Source organism: Rhopalosiphum maidis, chromosome 2 (genome assembly GCF_003676215.2).
Source record: "Rhopalosiphum maidis isolate BTI-1 chromosome 2, ASM367621v3, whole genome shotgun sequence".
NCBI lineage: Eukaryota > Metazoa > Arthropoda > Insecta > Hemiptera > Aphididae > Rhopalosiphum > Rhopalosiphum maidis.
The window spans coordinates 36,713,001-36,732,187 of record NC_040878.1 but is presented as its reverse complement, the minus strand read 5'-3'; the positions used below and the strand labels follow the sequence as shown (position 1 = coordinate 36,732,187).

At 28.9% G+C, this 19,187-nt stretch overlaps 1 protein-coding gene across 6 annotated transcripts in view; it reads right to left on the bottom strand.

Annotated features, from left to right (window-relative positions):
* The window catches only part of LOC113555242 (muscle M-line assembly protein unc-89), a 54,206-nt gene that overhangs the window by 17,559 nt on the left and 17,460 nt on the right, over positions 1–19,187 (bottom strand). For all 6 annotated transcript variants that reach the window (XR_003405336.1, XM_026959641.1, XM_026959637.1 and 3 more), the window contains 8 exons: positions 7,692–7,814; positions 6,160–6,338; positions 5,798–6,042; positions 4,342–4,790; positions 4,127–4,276; positions 3,937–4,065; positions 3,376–3,498; positions 2,630–2,986 (listed from right to left, as the gene is read on the bottom strand). Coding sequence is in view for 5 of the 6 variants with exons in the window: in XM_026959641.1 (XP_026815442.1) it covers positions 2,630–2,986; positions 3,376–3,498; positions 3,937–4,065; positions 4,127–4,276; positions 4,342–4,790; positions 5,798–6,042; positions 6,160–6,338; positions 7,692–7,814 (1,755 nt within the window). In the remaining variant the exon portion in view is untranslated. The remainder of the gene's footprint in view (positions 1–2,629; positions 2,987–3,375; positions 3,499–3,936; positions 4,066–4,126; positions 4,277–4,341; positions 4,791–5,797; positions 6,043–6,159; positions 6,339–7,691; positions 7,815–19,187) is intronic.

Here is a 19,187-nt window from a genome sequence, read left to right as displayed (position 1 = left end):
TAGTGTTTTTTTTTTCATTATTATCAATATTATATTATAATAGAGTACATAGACTTTATGCTACACGCCTGCTACCCGCGTCATGCTGTTATTATATTATATTTTGCCTCGTTTAAAAATTTGAAACACATACATATAGCTATAGTATTATGTTCATAAATTCAATTCATAAAAACGATTGAAAATTTAACAGTTCTTGGCAATCGTGATCGCTAGACGTTTACTTCATCGAATACGCAAAATTAGTGAAAAAATTGAAAACCGAATCAGCCATGTTTGAAACGTGGAATGTTTTTTTTATTTTAGCACAAAAATAAATCTTTGTGGAAAACTAAAACTTAACAATTATTCCAATTATATATCGGACTGGAACTCAATTCTACACGGTAAAAATAAATGATAATTCTAAAAAAAATTTAATTCTAAACTTAAAATTGTATGCTAAAATGTTTGAAAAAACTTTATCAAAAATGTAATGTAAGGCTCCAAAGCTAAATTAGTTTACGATGTTATATTAGAGATTAAAATTTAAAAATTAGTATATTCCATGGCATAGTGTATTATGTGAATTAAATTTGAAATAGATCGTTTTAGTAAACATTTTCAGAAAATAATTTCGAACACGATACAAATTTCACGACCAGCACATTTGTTTTTACTTGTTATTATAATGTTTCAACGGGACCCAACCCAATGCGTGTCGCACTCGTTTAAATGTAGTTTTTTCTGTATAGAAAAATGAATTAAAGTTTAAACAGCGTCGCCTGTCAGACTGGCAGTCTGATAGTATATAGGAAATAAAAATTACTGTGCCCGCCGAGCTGGTCATTTTGAAATGTAACGAACAAGAAAACGGCATTCGAGCATTTATGTAATAATGGACGAATTCATTACGTGATTAGTCAACTTCAGTTCGTGTTGGCCAATTTTCAAAAGTGCGAATTAGTCTTATCGGACATTGCCAAAAGACGTAAACTACAAAAAAAAAATAATTGTTTTAAATTAGGCTGTGTGATGGAAATAATTTTTACATTTATTTTATTTTTAACTTAAAATACGTACGACCGGCTCAATTTTAAAATTATTATAATTTTATAATTTCTACACTTTAACAACTTTGATTGAACGTTAATTAAAATTAACATATAGATGATCAAGTATTTGATCCATTGATTATACAACAAACATTTTATTCAAAATTTGAAACTGTTTTTTCAAATATGGCAGTCCACGAGTCCCAGTAATAAATAACAAAATAATCGTCAAGATTTAATTATAATTAACATTAAAAATGAATAATCGTATGCGTCAGTACGATATAATCACGGGGGATGAGCATCAAGGGCACTTTCTTTTTGCGAGACCTCATTTTTATATTTTTGGCACACACACAACACAACACGATACTTAAATACATTATCGATTTAAATATATAACATAATATATGACGTATTATTCGTTAAGTGTTCTGCGTGTACACGCCTACTTATTGTTAAATAATAATTTATATTTTAATACTTTATAACTTGAACTGATTTTAAGCAATACCTAATTGATAATATTTTTAAATATTAAATTGTGTAAAATAAAATTAATTGTCAATTTTAAATCGTTAATTATTTAATGATGTAATGACATCGAATTTGAACCATTACACAGATAAATAAATAATGTTTAAAATGTATTTGAAAGTAAGAAAGTTTTATTTTAAATGTTATTGCAGTTTTGAGTAGTAATTTGACTCATCTATAACTAAAGTTAAACTCCCTACAAAATAATACACAACAACCATACATTTTTAAATGATACACAAACGTTAAATATATGTGTTCCTTGAGATTCCAAAAATAAAAGTTCATCTATTATAAGTATACATGTATACATGAAAAAAGGTTAGAACGTTTACGATTAAATGTTTTAATTTTATAGCATTTGTTCAAACATCAGTGACATTAATTTTAATAAAAACGCATAAAATTGTATATTTATGTCCAGCCATCCAGGCACATGTAAACCACATTTCAAATATTTTAATTTAATTTTTTAATTTCAAAACAATCTTGTATAAAATTTCAAAAATTAAAACTACTTTCAGTATTTTAAGAACATAATTGCATTTTAGTTTTTACCTGATAAAAAAGTTTTAGTTTAATTTATTAATTTTAAGTATTTCATGGAATGTAGATCGATAAAATCCTTCATCCTGAACATAACTAATATATTATGCACAAAAACCAATGAAAATCTACTGAATAAATGTGACAATAACAAAACTAGGTATTCTTCGCTATTATTTTGGACACTAAGATTGAATGAAACGATTTATTATTATTACTATTATTTTGAATGACATAAATCACAATTATAACTTAACTATAACTTTTACTTTTTTAAAGTTTTATATAAAAATTAAAAAATCTAGGTACATTACAAAATTTAATGATAATATAACATTATTACTGGACCAATTATTATTATTATTATTATTAGAATACAACTAACTATGTTTTTATGTTGACTTGTTGCCTATTACTAATAATTAAGGGAATGTTTGTATTTTCTTAAAAAAATAAATCGATTATAAGTTATTGACTAATATTAATATATTAATTATCATCAGTATACTCACTTTTGCACTTTGATGCAAAAACTTTTCTCCCGTGTTCTTAAGTTGGATATATAATTGTAAAATATTTGTCCAATACTTGTGCGCAGAATCTAATCTTTGATCAGACACGTCAACATGATCTGCGATGACAGAGTCCAAGTTTGAAAATTCGATGTTCAAATGTTCACACGACGTGAAAAATTTGACATATAACTCGGACAATTGTATCCGCCAGTCCAATATTCTATCCAAATATGCCCAATGGTCTTTTAACACGACCGATTTACTTTCCAGATCCACCCTTGTTTCAGCATCGATATACGTTAACGGTGGCAAACTTGTTGAATTTACCAATGCATTAATGTCGATCCCTCGAGACTGAAAAATTTATAAATTATAGCATAAAAACTAGTTTACGAAGTAGCAATAAAGTTTGAAATATTATTAATAAATTATGAAACAGAACAATGATAATGATGTCACTCATAAAACAATTTAACCTTATTTTGTGTTATCGAATTTCTTTTATACATATAATATAAACATTTTAATCGTTTACATATTTTCTAGAGCTAAATAGTGTTTATATAATAAATATATATTTGACTAGTTCACACTGATATAATTATCATATTTATTTTTTATAATTTTTTTTGGTTTCAACTAAACAAATAATATTATATTTGTAATATTGCATATTGCACTAAATCAACAATAATATAATTTAAATCAAACGTTAAATTAATTTCATAGTTTTAATTACGTACCCTAAGGTCTCTTTGTAGAGTTTTATGGGATATTAAAAATTCTCGTGCTTCCGTGAGATTTGTACCCATAGAATTATGTTCGTGTAAAAATGATTCAGCTAAACTTACTAGCCATGAAAATATCTAAAAAAATAAATAATAATAAATAAAGTATAGACACTAAATAAATAATTTTACTAAACAATTATAAATTTATATTAATGCTAAAGTATAAAATAATAAAAAAAGATTATTAATTTAATTAAATTAAATAATGCATTTGTATAGTTTTTTTTTAATTTGTACAAAATGTAAAAAAATTAAACCTTATTTTATGATAAAATTAAGTTGCATAGTTTTCTCGTCAAAAACTATAACCTTTTTAATTAAATAATTATTTAACTACTTTTTTTCTTAAAATAGTATTTACATATTGACATATACTAATTTAATTAAACAAAAAAATTATCTTTATAATAATTATTATTCTGCATCACAAATAAATTTTAGCAATTAGTGTTATTTTGTTTAGTGATAAACTGATAAATCTATGTATTTTTATAAAATATTATATGTAGTTACATTATTATAATTCTCTGAGAATGTGTTAACTGCTTCTGAAGATTCCATATATTTTTCACGGTCTTTCATAACAATCGATAGTATTAACTGTTTTTTCCTTTCTAACTCGTCTACAACCCGTTTAACGCCCTAAAAATAAAAGTTATAACTCCGTCTGACGTTGTTCAAATGTTGTGAATATATTAAATACCTCTGCCTCTGGTAAATCTTTTAATATTAAATTTCCTTCTTGAATTACTGAGGCGCCGGTTCGCTTTACCGTCTCTGTAACGTACGTGTTCTTTGATGCCAATTGTTCATCGGATGAATGCTGAAGTATGGTTTCCCATGCGCGGAGGACCTAACATAGTGAAAAGAGTAAATAATTATTTACAGAATAAATTTTATAATATGATATTTCATTACTTTATCGGCGGTCTCGAAGAATTTCATAGCGGCATCTAAAAGATTTTCTCTCCTGTTTAGTTCTTCCAAGTATTCAGTCGCTAATTCTAATAGTTTATACGCTTTGCATTTATAATCTTCTTCCATGTAACCTTTAGTTAACACCAACTGCTCGGTAGCTTTCGCTACTCTCAGCGCTTGGTCTCTTATATCTTTTGCCTCGGTTATCAAATTAGAGTTGACTTCCGTAAATTTAGAACATTCGTACTGGGAATCACCAAGACAGTTTTTAACTTTTTCAAGAGAGTTTTTTCTTTCAGATAGTATGTTTTCAAGTAAATTTAAATCAGTGACTAGTAAAGATATTGTCAGTCGTTTTTCCAACATTGTCTTACGTTCATGACAGTCGATGTCCAACGAATGACGTTTATCGTGAAGTTTTTCCAACCAATGTTCTACTTGAGACACGGCTAAAAAACATAATATTAATATTAATGATAAAACCAACTTGAATAATAAATATTTATACTATGTATATTATATACAAATAAAATACGTGGTACCAAAGTATTAGAAAATATGGAAATTAATTTAATAAATTGTTACAAAAATATTAAAGAATTAATAACAAATTATAAATGTATCAATAGCTTATCTATTAAGTAATAGTTGATCGGATTTAATAATATGTTAACATTCATATATTGATTTCTGGTAAATTCCAATCTTTTTACAGTCAGTAAAAACTAACTGGAGTCTTATTATTCTAAATCTTATAGGTGTTTTATATGTGTGTAAATAATTGAACTATACCATTTTATAATAGTTACACCCCTATACATTACATTTATGCCAATTTTTACATATTTTAAGTTAAAAAAATTTTATTACTCATAGTTTTTTTTTTTTTGTGTGTGTGTTTCAATAACACAGCATGTATAGTAACGAAAACTGATAAAATTCATTTTGTAGCTTATACAAATTACATAATATGTATTTATGTTTCAATTTTTTGTTCATAGTATAGTTAAGTTCATGTTTATATAATTAACTTTATATATATTTAACTGATAATTATATCTATATAATAATTTATTTTTGTTTAAATGACTAATTATTGGTCATCAATAAAAATTATTTAATTATAGCGAAAAATTAGTTGCATTTATGCATTTTTTTGTTTTTTTTTTTTTATTGGCTACTCGTGCTTATCGTTTAATTACTTATGTAAAATTAGTTAAACATTTAATCAATAATTGAAATACATATGTGATATTTTTTTAATACGATAAAATTAATTTATATACATAAATAAATATATACATAATATAAATATAAATTAATTAATTTAATCGTTGTTTTTTTGATTAATTGTTTAGAACACTAATTTCTCTACCTTATTTATAATAAAATCAATAAAAGCTCAGTATTACAGTTCTAGATTAACACAAGGCACATAATATTTAACGCTATGTACCTAGTGAAATAGAATGATAGTTATATCCCGGTCTTGAATCCAGGGTTCCTTTGGCTTGCATTTCTTTCAAAACGTCCAGTAGCTGAGTACCATTGCCCAAAGCAACCATAAGTGCTTCCAGTATGGACTTGCGAACTTCTTGGATATGCTCTAGATGATTTTTGATCGATTCGACGTCGGTCGGCAGGTAACTATGGCAGAGCATTTCCAGCGTTCTGATTCGTTCCATACATACTTCGGCTTGTCTGAAATACGCAGAGTAATAATTATCATAACGCAACATAAATTTAAAATATGCGTATCTATCGGTGGCTATTGTGTACGATTATTATCGATTAATATCGGTTAATGTGCTTCCATACCGGTGATATTCGACATTTAGGTGCAACAAGTAACTCCTCTTTTGAAGTATATCGTTTACGTCTTTCCATGCTAATCCCAGAGAATCGGCCATGGCGGCATATACTTCGGGCTGCGTGTTCTGTGTAGCTATTAAATGATCGGCTTTCTTCAATAACTCGTTGACGGGACTCTGCTTTTCCTGTAATAGAGGCACGATTCATAATAATAATAATAATAATAATAATAGTTTATAGTATACCTATACAAAAAACACGTTTATTTTCAACGTTCTTAGGTATATAATATTATTATTTTCGTTCACACAAATGTGTAATATATGCAATATGCATACATAATAAAATACACGCATACACAGCCTCACACATAAGTATAAAATGTATATTGTATATATATATGTGTGTGTGTGTGTGTTTGTACTCGCGTTATTGAGTCAAGGCTGATGGCATTGCCGGTTACTACCATAAATGGTTACGTATGAACATTATATATTATTTATATTATTTTAATGAAGTGTGGCGATATTAATTATTCAATATTCGTGCACTAGTCGCGATGTGACGATATTATAATATATATATATAGTTAAATTGCGCGTAAATCGAGGTATCCATATATTGTAATTTTAGTAGCGACTAATTTGGGTACGTTAAGTTCCAGCATACACACGTATTGTATTGAGATTTAATTTAAATAAACTGATAATCATTTACTCGCACTGAACATTTAGGGCGTATTTAAAAGTATCCGCGCGAGAAATCATGACCCAGTTGTAGGTCGAAGTGTCCAAACAAAATTGTACATTGGACGTGGTGAATTATTTGTACACGAGTATACTGGGTGGAGAGTCCTTGGATTTCAATTGACGGTTATAGAAATTTAAAGCGAAGCATTCAAAAAACAAAATAATTACTCCGGGTCTGCGACGACCCGGGAATGAGATGTAGGTATTAAAGTTGTAGGATATTGAAGTTTTCACAAAAGTACCTAATAATAACCGTTCGTTTCGTCATAAAACAAAAGTCGTCAATAGTCGTGCTACCTACGCAAACCAAATAATGAGAGGGAAATGTAGTGTAACGCAATGCTATAATAATGGGCTGTGGTATATTATAGCAACGTAATCTCCGGTTAATTGAAGAGACCGTCTTCGAAGCGATCTCATTAATGAACGTGTAAATAATCGCATTACATTCAATAGTGTCAGATCTATGAAAGTGTTTGTTGGCATCAAGGTGAACGAAAAATGAAGGCACTCGTACGGGGTAATAACATAATAATATTCATTATATTATATTATGTGCATACATAATACATTTATAAATAATGTACGCGAACTAACAGATAGAATGATTAACGGAGAGGTCTGGTTTCGAAACGAAATTGGCGTCGTTTGCCGTAATATATTATTATACTTAAACGATGCATAGCAATACACACACAAGGCGTCCGGTGCATTTATCGTTCTAAAATTAAACGCGTTACGTCCAAATCTCTGTTGAAGTGTAAACAATCGATATGGAACGATTCAAACCTGTATTTTTTCCAATACTCTCTCGTGTTCGGCCTGCAAACTTGAAGCCTCTTCCAACGTCTCTCCGAGCAACGTAAGTTCCGGGCATAGTTCGAGAACTTTTAATTCCAGCACATCACGACACTGAAACAATAATAAAAGAAAATGTTTTTATTCCAATAATTTAAAACACTATATAGGTACCATTATTCATAAGTTCGTAATAACTCAAATCGGGTATACATCAACATTTATAATGTTTATAAGATTATAAAACAACTAACAAGTGTCAATGTGAAATATCACACGAATGAGTGGGTATGTATATAATATTTCCAAAGATAATTAATGATCCGGTTGATCGATAATCGGAAAAGGTCCGTACTTCGAGTACTGTTTATATTACTCACATTATATTCTCATTCAATATTTTTGAAGGTGTTATTAGAAATTAAAAGTTAGTTGTTAGTAGTATGCGTTTACTGCATATTTTACCAATTTATTTGCATTTGGGCTTAGCCCACCCAGTTTTATATGTGACCAATACTAGTGGTATAGGGGCATAGCCCTCTACGGGTTTCCGATATCAATTTAATCTACCCAGAAATAGAGCTCTAGTTGCGCCTAAGTTTTTAATATAATATATTACATTATATATTTATTTATTATACCTATATACTCGTAAGTATCGTGACGAATAAGTCTCAAGCATAATGATTACTGCGCTATCATCAATCATGGTTATAAGTTATAATTTTGTAAAACTACTATATTAAGTGTAACATGTATGAAGATCTAATATATATATATATAATTTTAATCAATTACTTAACGCATTAATATTATGGTTAATCATATAATATAGTAGGTATTGAAAATTATTGTTTCCTTACACATGTGTGTTTGAATTTTGAATTATCTATAATTTCTTTAACAGTTCGATAAAGCGTATAATAGTTATAAACGGATTAAATTTAATAAAAAGGCAATAAAATTGACTACTTTAATACGATGGTAGATAATCATGCAGTTTATAAAACACATATAAGTCGTGTGTAAATATTTTGTAAAAATTTAAATAAATTATAAAACAGTTTTGATATGAATGTCAGATATTTCAATAAATATACGGCTTTTTTAATACACTAGTACTATTATAATAATGCCTATATTTAAAATATTTATACACTCCCTCCGGCCTTGGCAATCTGTTGTTTTTATTTCCATTTATACATTTAAAATCGTGTATTGCAGTTTTGAACACTTCGATAAACGTTAGAAACTTATTATACATGAACTATATAAAAGTGAAATATTAATCCACCAATTTACTTCGCAAACCGTTTCTTTTGCGTATCTTTTATTCGCATTCACATATAGTGGTATAGTATAAATCAGCAAATAAGATGCCATTTAAGCGTAATGACCCCTGGGGTGAACCAGGTGCAAAATGTATTGAAGACATACATATTACCTATGTATTTGATTTTCAGAGATTCAAAAAGTTCTTAAGAGAAATAGTCACGTATTGCGAGGGGAGATAAATGACATTTTGAACCCAGAAATGTATCAAATAGTTTTACAATAAGCCTTAAAATAATAATTTTTTTTTTTGGTTGCAAAGGTGACAGATAGGGCCTGAAACATAAATAAGGACGATGTTTCGAGGTGCATAATACTGTAATTTTAACTTGGCCGTTTAGGACCACCCTAGAGAGTGGAATTTAAGTTATGTTAAAATATATGTGTCACAGATATTCAATTGATTTGCAAAAAGTAATTTTGAAGTGGAAAATAGTTTATGAAACTAAAATAATCATCGTAAAATCACTCTACACAACATGCAATAAACTTATGAACTATTTATTGTTGACAATAATAATTTTACATGCATAGCATAAAATATCAGACGGAAATTATTTATAATAAATTATATAACCTATATAAATTATAAATTATACTGGAAGGAATGCTTACAACCGTACTAGGGTCTAAGCATAATAGTAATAACATACAAATTTAAATTATTTTTAAACACATTTATTTTAAACAAATCGATGTACCTTTGTGGATACGCCGCGCATACATATGTACACTTTATTTGCGTTCTCCAGACCCATTCGGTCTTTTCGAAAGAGCTCGTTGCGCACGATTCGCGCTTTACAATAATAAATAATAATATAACCCATATGGCATGTACCTATATAATATTATGATGTATGCGTTTAGAAACACGTTTTGGCTTAATAATTTTAGTTTACGTACGGGAACGACATATAAACACGTGTATTTTTTAAGTGTATGATTTTACATTATTATTGTGCACCATAAAACAAGTACGAACCCGGTCGTAGGTATGTATAATGTTTATGTATATTATATCCGATGGGTAAATGAGTAAAACGTACGCAATACCTATATACTAATTGGGCTTCCGGCAAATAGACCGTGGTAATATATTATGCGATTACATATTATATTATTATTATTATTATTATAGTAATCTGCGGCCTGCGCTCGTTCCTATACCATTATTATAATGGGTATACGTTTAAGGACATTTTATCGTGTTTTACAACCTAACGGTGACCGATTCAAAATTATTTTGCAACAGATTTTTTTTTACACTAATGCTGTAGCATATACGTACTCAAATCGCTGTTCGTCTGTCCTTATAACTATTATATTATACACGTATGCAACAGGTGTTCGGATAGATCAAACGATTTGCGCTGCAAACAATTGACCAGCGTTATTGTTGTTGTTGTTGTTATTATTATTATTGCGATACAGTGATGAGAGAGTGTATGTGTTTGCTTGTGTGTGTTTGTGATGAATCGTCCTGACTCCTGAGACGTGTACATTCATAAAATAGAGGGGGCGGGTGATTGGAATTTTTTTAACTATTAACAATTCGAATACAACGTATATATAATATATTATATAGTGTACAAAACAAGAGTATACAAACCATAAGGTACATTATCGATTCAGCAGATATTATGGTAATATAGAGTAAAAAACCTGAAATCTCGCGTTCTAGCTTTGATTGAAATCTAGAAAATAAATGTAGCTTTCCGTTTTGTGTGAAATCAAACTTAAGTTGTTAGAAGCTAAAAATAAATCGACTATTTCATAAAATACGTTTCCTTCCGAGGAATCCATGTACACGCGTACGATGGCTCTCGGCCACGTGTTCCGTGTACAGATGACCGAGAAACGCGCCACATATTGGCACGCGAATAAACGAAATGTATACACAATGCACATACACATTCACATACACATTCACACATACGAATTTATGTAAAGGTAATGTTTCCATACGCATACACACTCTGTACAGGTCAGCGCACCGGTAACAATATAGGTATAGGTATGTATGCTATTTTTGTTGTTGTTGTCGGTACAGCAAAACTTTACAGAAGCCGCGAACCTCGAAAACCCGTAAAAAGAAACGACCCAATATGGACAAAACGGAATAAAAATAATATTCCAGTCGAACATAATTTTTCATTAATACATTTTCAAGTGTAGCTTTAGTCTTGTGTTACTCTCTGTGCATAATTATAACTTTATAAGGCTATACATGGTCTGTTATGGCCGTTATGGGTAAATAAAATTATAGGCATCATATTCATATCATTTTCAGATCGTTGATATATGTCGTATACCAATACATATATTTTACGTCCTATTTTAACGGTTGTATGGAAAACTTACATAATTTTTTGAAGTCCTCATAGAAAAATAATAAATTACGTTATTTTGCATACATGTATATTTTACGCTTATATATGTAAATAATTTATTATTGAGAATACAAAATATGAATGATGAAAAAAAATAAATTATATTAATTTTTAGTCCTTTTTTTCATCATTGGCAGTTTCTCCGTCAATCGGAAAAAAATGTTCCCAAACATTTTATCTGCAGACATAATATTGCTACTGTTACTTATTAGTTATTACCGTAACGTAATATAGACGTAATAAGTAAATAATAGCGGGCAATTGTCGAGCGGGCGCGCGTGACAAAATTCGAAAATTTTTCTATTTGTTTTTATTGTCGACGCGTCATAACATGTCCTAAGGCAGTGGTGGCCAAACTTTTTTTTACCGCGGGCCTTTTTTTTTACGTAAATTAAATTTTTTTTTGTTTACGTAAATATAAATTATTATAGTTCTTTGGTGGGCCATAACTTAAATGATGGCCCGCCGGAGTTGGCCTGCGGCCCGTAGTTTGGCCACCACTGTCCTAAGGTAGTGAAATATCGATGTTTTTTATCTCTCCGTTCTTTATCGCAGACAATATTGTATTAAGTATACCAATAGGTTAATCGATAAATCGCGACTTGTATACAATACTCGTTATATGGCACGCAACGGTAACAATTATAATAATATAGCGCCGCATAATATTATATAATATCATAATTATTCGTTACAATATATACATTAATACATATACATATAATATACTGTGTAAACACACGCGCACGGTGGGGAATGTATTGCGTTTGTGTACTGTACTAGCAGTATGTACACGATAATTAGTAATAACGTAAAATATTATCAGTTGATAATTAATCGACACACATATTTTGCTACTCCACCGTCGTCCGCCGGTAAATTATATCATAATAACACAATAATAACATAACAATGATGATGATGCGACAATATAATATGTATTATGTACACACTGCACTAGTTGTGGTTGTATTATCATGAGAATAATAATATGATATACCTATAATAACACGATGTATACTGTGCGCAACCACGATTATTAAAAAAAAAAAAAAAAAAATCTGCCATGTCGAACACACACGACGATGTAATTATTATGTTATCATAAAAACGACGATTATAATGTACCTATTATTATGTTCAAATTGTCCAATCGATTACACGCGCGATATTATAATAGGTATGAATGCATAATGTGATGATAATGTACAATATTCGCACATGCAATCGCTTCTGACACGTCGAGAGCCGTCGGTCGGTCGGTGGTCCGGCGGAGTCCCGTTAAATAAAAAATAAAAAAAAAATAAACTCGGCCGCCGGAGCTGTCGTGCGCCGAAGGCTGGCGGTGGCGCGGCGGAGAGTCTTGCCCAAACACGGACGACGCGCGTAAACTCGCGCAGACAGCCGCGATCGTCGTACACAGCATCGTTAATTTGTTCTACTTACAGGCCCGGACGTTTTTGTTTATTCGTTTTTTTACCCCTCGACGCAGCAATCCGCGGACCGCACGGATTTCCGACCGGCACGACGACCACAACCGCCGCGGTATGGACATACCGCCGCGACGGTAGGTACGCACGTATATAATGTGTTTATACGCGCACAGAGCACGTATTTATAGGTATGCCGCAGTACAGGAGGCTGTTGTGAAGGTGTTCTATACTATTATTGCCGCTGTGGCGCTGTGCAACATTCAACTGTAGTCGGTAGGTACCGCGCAATTATAATAAAAATACAATATATACCGACGCGTCTCCTTTGGCGTTTTTCGTGTCCGTTCACATCACAACCGACACGAATTATCATGCTCGTCGTCGCTGTATGTATAACATATATATATGTGCGTGTGTGTATAATCGTAATCACGCAAACATTGTTCGAACGAGTTTCGTGCGATGCCGGCACAGTGTTTCTGTTGTTTATTTTTTTTACACAGATTCGTTATCAGCGCACGTCGTGTATCTTATACCCCGGAGGGATTTTAACGCCCGACATCTATGATTTTACCGTGAGGCCCGCTCGGTCGCTTATTTAGGTAAATGTATTTATTTAGCGAAAACTGTAATTCGCATTACCGCGTGCATGTATACCTATTACTTTGCGAACACTGAAATGGTGTAACACCAAACATGTGTTATTATTAAACGTTATTGTAATTCGGTGAAAAAATTTTAAAAACAAAAAATCAATTTTATTTTAATAATAGTAAAAAAGAAAAGAAAAAAGAGTAGATGACGAAAAGAAAGCGAGAGATGCTTTGTACAAATAATATGAATGGTTAGGACATGTCCCATTAGTTATGCCCGAATGTTATTATCCAACGCGCATTATACGTATTATATAGGTACGCGCGCGTGTTTTAAACTATAATATATATGCATATATATGTATATAGGTACCAATAAATTAAATAAGAAACCGTGTCCGATTACTTCTGAATGGCTCACGACTTACTATACTATATTTATTTGTTGTTTTACTTTGATTTTATAAGGAACATAATTATGTAATACAATATGATAATATAATTAAACAGAATATTTCATTTTGAAAACAATGTAGTACAATATATAAATACGAACTATGTACTGTTTAAACACACATTGTGTTTTTCGGTACATTCCGTTCGCTGGAACATTTTTTACACGACGATATATCAAGGCTGTTATATTATTATGTATGTTTTAGATTTGTAAATTATTACACATTTTGAGTTTATCAGATTCTTTATGTTACATAATATATATTTATATAGGATGTTATTTACTATACAGAATACATGTAGTCTCGTAACAAAGAATCGAAAAATTTGATCAATTTTTAGAAATTACGTCGTAAAAAATAAACCAGGAAGTCGCTCTGTTGTTGTATAGTTGGTGTCCAGTGTTCTTCTTAACTGAGCCTATAGACTATTGTATTAGATGAGTTAAACTTGGTTGATAATCAAGATCAACGATAAAAGGTTATTATATACGATTAATACGGAAAATAAGAAAATTCTGAGTTGGCATAATAATTATTATCAAGATATTATCAAAATTTTAAAAATATCTCAAAAACAGTCAAGATACTTTGAAAAATACACTGAGTCTATAAAATAAATATTCTATAAAATTTTCAATATTTTTTAATTAGAAAAAAAAATCGTAGGTATACATATATACCATATATACCTTATGTATTATATTTTAGTTTTAGCACTTATTTTTTTAATTTCCCAATACATTTTGACCCTCAAAATACCAACCATATTTATTTTAATTTTCTACTAGAAATCACCTTCGAAATTAAGGATTAAAATTTTTAAACTATAAAAAGGGTTGGTGGTACTATAATATTTATTAAAATGTTATGTAGTGCTAATACATTATTTATCACTCCACCTAGAATCTAAAATTGTCATATATATATATATACATATACTGCGTACATTAATACGTTTATGATTTATCAACGTCAATAATAATTATAATATAATGCTTTATAGTGTCTAATAATTAATAATACATTCACATAGAAAAATGTCATATGTCGTTACGGTCTATAATAAATATGTACTTAGAAGGCGCGCTTCGACCACAGTAAACTGTCGCACGTAACTAATAAAATATTCTGAATTAACTTCAATTGCATACGTCTTATAATATATTATGCATACTCCAATGCATATATTATCTTATTATAATATTATATGTGTGCTTTTTTTAATTTACGCGCGCATAAATATGCCATGATCTAGGAGCACATTATCTCGGTTTACAAGTACCGACAACGCGTGGTCATTATTATTATTATTATTATTATTATAAGTGGACTACAATGACTTAAAACGTGGACCTAAATAATAAATAAATATATATATAATATATATAACTTTAATTTCCATTTAAGGATATAATTACCTATCGGAAGCCTGCAATCACGTTCGAATAAAAAATCAAATAAAAACGCATTTTTCAGGCAATAAGTATTATTATACGAGCTCTTGAAGAATTATTAAAAACTAAACAATCGACCATATGTCATAATGAAGTCTGCGTGTCAGTTTTAATCTTATAATATATGAAATATATTTTATAGCTTATACACCTACGCGTTTCGCATAAATATATCATTTTTTTGTCACCCAGTTTTCACTTTCTAAAATTACCTTATTATAACATATTAATACACTACCTACATAATACATTTTTTAAAGATAAAAATTAAGAATTCACAAAATCGACAGTTAATATTTAAACTCTAACTAAAAAATATGTTTTGCATTTTTTTTTTGAAATACATAGTTATTTAAAAAAGTAATTACTATTGTATTTTAAGATAAAAATCATAAGACATATTTAACAAATTATAATTTTTCAGGTTTTAAAAATGATTTTAAATTTAAAATACGAGTACATAATAAAAATTTTATAATTTATGCAATATTACATATATTTTTATTTATTATTTGATGATAGATTTCAATAGTTTAAATCAACAATCTTCTAAAAGGTAAATACATTTAGGTACACAATTTTAAAATGTGAAAATACAAATATCTTCACTTCCGTGTAATGATATAAATATACATGTCTATTATAGAGCCTATATAAACGTTAAGTGAATTATTTTTAATCAAATATTACATTAAATTAACCCTATAATTATATTTCACTTTGAATAATTAATTAATATGAATAATAAATTGTTTCGACTTTATTGAAATATGAGTTGTAGTTATTTTGTGAATCAAAATGTAACGGATTCATTAATCGAGTTCACATACACATGTATAAGATATAGTAGTCTGTGGTCTATTTTGGCATCCTACGACAATCGGTACTCCTACATTTTTTTTACATTTTATATATCCTGTTTCAAATGAAAGAATAATTTATTAGTTTTTATTCACTTTTAAATAACAAAATTAATGAGTAATTGCACTATTTTATAATAATTTAATGAGCTCGTTGAACACTATATAATTTATTAATAAATATTTATGTTATCTGTATTGTATTATTATTTACTAATAATTTGTAAATAATCTGTTATCACAATAAAATTTAAAGTTAAAAAAACATTTTGTTAATTAATTTTAGTTTTAAATATAGAGTATTTTTAAATCAAAGTTACTTTAATTTAAAACAGTTAGTAAAAAAATCAATAAAAAGTGCAATATTTAAAATTATAACAGTAGATTTACTAAATTAATTATATTTAAATCATATGTAGGTAGGTTATAATAATATATGTTTTTTTTTTAATCACTTGGGGCATGATTATTTTTATTTAATTCTTGTTTATTAGTTATTTAAATTTTATTTTTCAATGCCTAAAAATATATAACATTACTTATATAACATTCTCGTCCATTTAGTTTAATAGTATTAACAATTTTAAGTAGGTGCAAGGTGCATATACCTACAATCTACATATAATATGAAATGGATCTGAAACTTAATGCTGCTGTTGTACGAAAATTAATGTCACCACAGATACTTATCCTTTAATTATTTATTAAAGTATATAAAAACTATTCACGTATAATATCTTTGAACATATTTATAAATACACATCGTAAAGCCACAAGCATAATGTAATTTAAAATTGGATGATGGTTTCGTAAAAAAAACAATAAACATTGATATGTTATTTTAATTATTATAATGTCGATTTACTAAAACATTTAATATAAGTGATAAATACTTTGATTAGAATATAATATTAGTGGAAGTAAAAACAGTTTTCGAGACGTACAGATTTTACGGAAAATATAAAACCACTGCGTTCGCACAATATGTACAATACACGCATATACCTACATAAATCTAACCCATACCTGTTATAACCTAACTTCAATATTCGTACGTATACGACAACGATGAAAAGAAGTCTTACGGTGTAGAAGTCTCGAGTCTTACCATATACCTCTATTAATTCTCTATGTACATCACGCGAAGAGTTCATATTAGCTCTATTCATGCAGTACCCATGCTATATCGTTGGTAGTGTAACGAAGCATCCGGTGTCGATGTTTGGTGAGTAAATAATTATTATTACTATTCGTTCGATGAAAATGGTAGGTATAGGTATACATCGGCTATTGCAGATAATATTACGTGACTCCGGGTCACGGTTCTCGATTTGGTCATCCCGCGAGTAAGTTGTACCTGCAGTTACGCACGCGCTTTTCTTCTCGACGTTCGTAAATAATAACTCATCGAAATACAATTATTGTTAGCCACCACAGCATTTTTGAATAAACAAGTCAAATATTATCGCACGTATTTCTGAAAGTGATCAGCGGACTAACTGTTTCAACATCCATGTATATCATATCGTAATCACGAAATCGGTGGTATTATTATTATATTGAAATTAAAAAAATTATAGGCTCATATTAAGCCCAACTATATAATAATATATGCCGACAACCCATACGTATTATGTTTTAAATCTATATGATATTCAATAAACACACATACATTATCATGCAAAGATGAATTCATGTACCTATAACTCTATACCAAGTTTAATATATATATATATATATATATATATATGATATATACAACGGTCATATTTTTATAATTATAATAATATATACTCGTATATATTAGGGGTGACCAACATGAATATTATGTCGCGAACCACATGTATAAATATAATTATACCAAGAGCGGCAAGGGCCGAAATTATTTATTAATACAATTTATGTAATTTGATAAATTTTTATAAATGTATACCAAAAAAATGTACTCATAATAATAAGTAAATAACGGTTTTATAAATAAGATGCTAGCCGCAAGTTGGCTATTTAGACGGCTGTTGTGAATACATTATTTTTTTATAAATCTTTCTCCTGTCTGTTTAATATTTTTTATCCGTGATAATAAAAGATCTTAATACATCATACCTACGTGATTCGCAAACATTTTTATGGTTTCTGTTAATCTGAAAAAATTGTCAAACTCTGTCCACTTAAGTGTACGTAGTTATTTTAATAGCTTCGCGTGAGTATATAATAATTTCATTAAATTAAACTGCTATTATACACCTATTTGTACTGTACTACAAATGGTGCAAAATTATTAAATTTAAATTTAAAAACATAATTTATTTGTTACATCTAATAATGTATTATGAATTTTGAATAGTAACAATAACCATTTAATAAGTAACGAGAGCACACTATACGAATGTACATTATATAGTACTTACATATAACTTATAAACATTAGAAAATTAAAACACGTGACACAACTGAACGATAATATGCTGAGCCTGGTTATTATAATATATATTATGGTGAGTTTTGTATACTCATATGTAACAACATAATGTGTACGATACTTTTCGATTGCGATAAGATATCGCATTTTGATTTTTACTACTATAAAAATTTAAATGAATAATCAGTAGACAGCTAGTATATAGTGTTTAAAATTGAAATCATTTGCCCACGTGATTTTAGATTTTATTTTTTATTTCTCTAAATATTATATTGACATTTTACGTAGGTTAATATAATATTGTATGTCTAAACGAACACATGCTGTTCACTTTTCAAATATTTAGCTGGCTAAATCCACTAGTGCGGATTAATATTTAGAATGTGGTTTATATAGTGTGTAAAAATGAACTTAAAAAATAGTATTGACTCTAATGCCGACTCAAAACTCTTGTAGTTCCTTAATGGAAAATAATAAATCATCACGTTACATTATGCCATTTTTTTAAATATAATGTGAGCTGAAATCATTAAAAATTGAAAAACGCT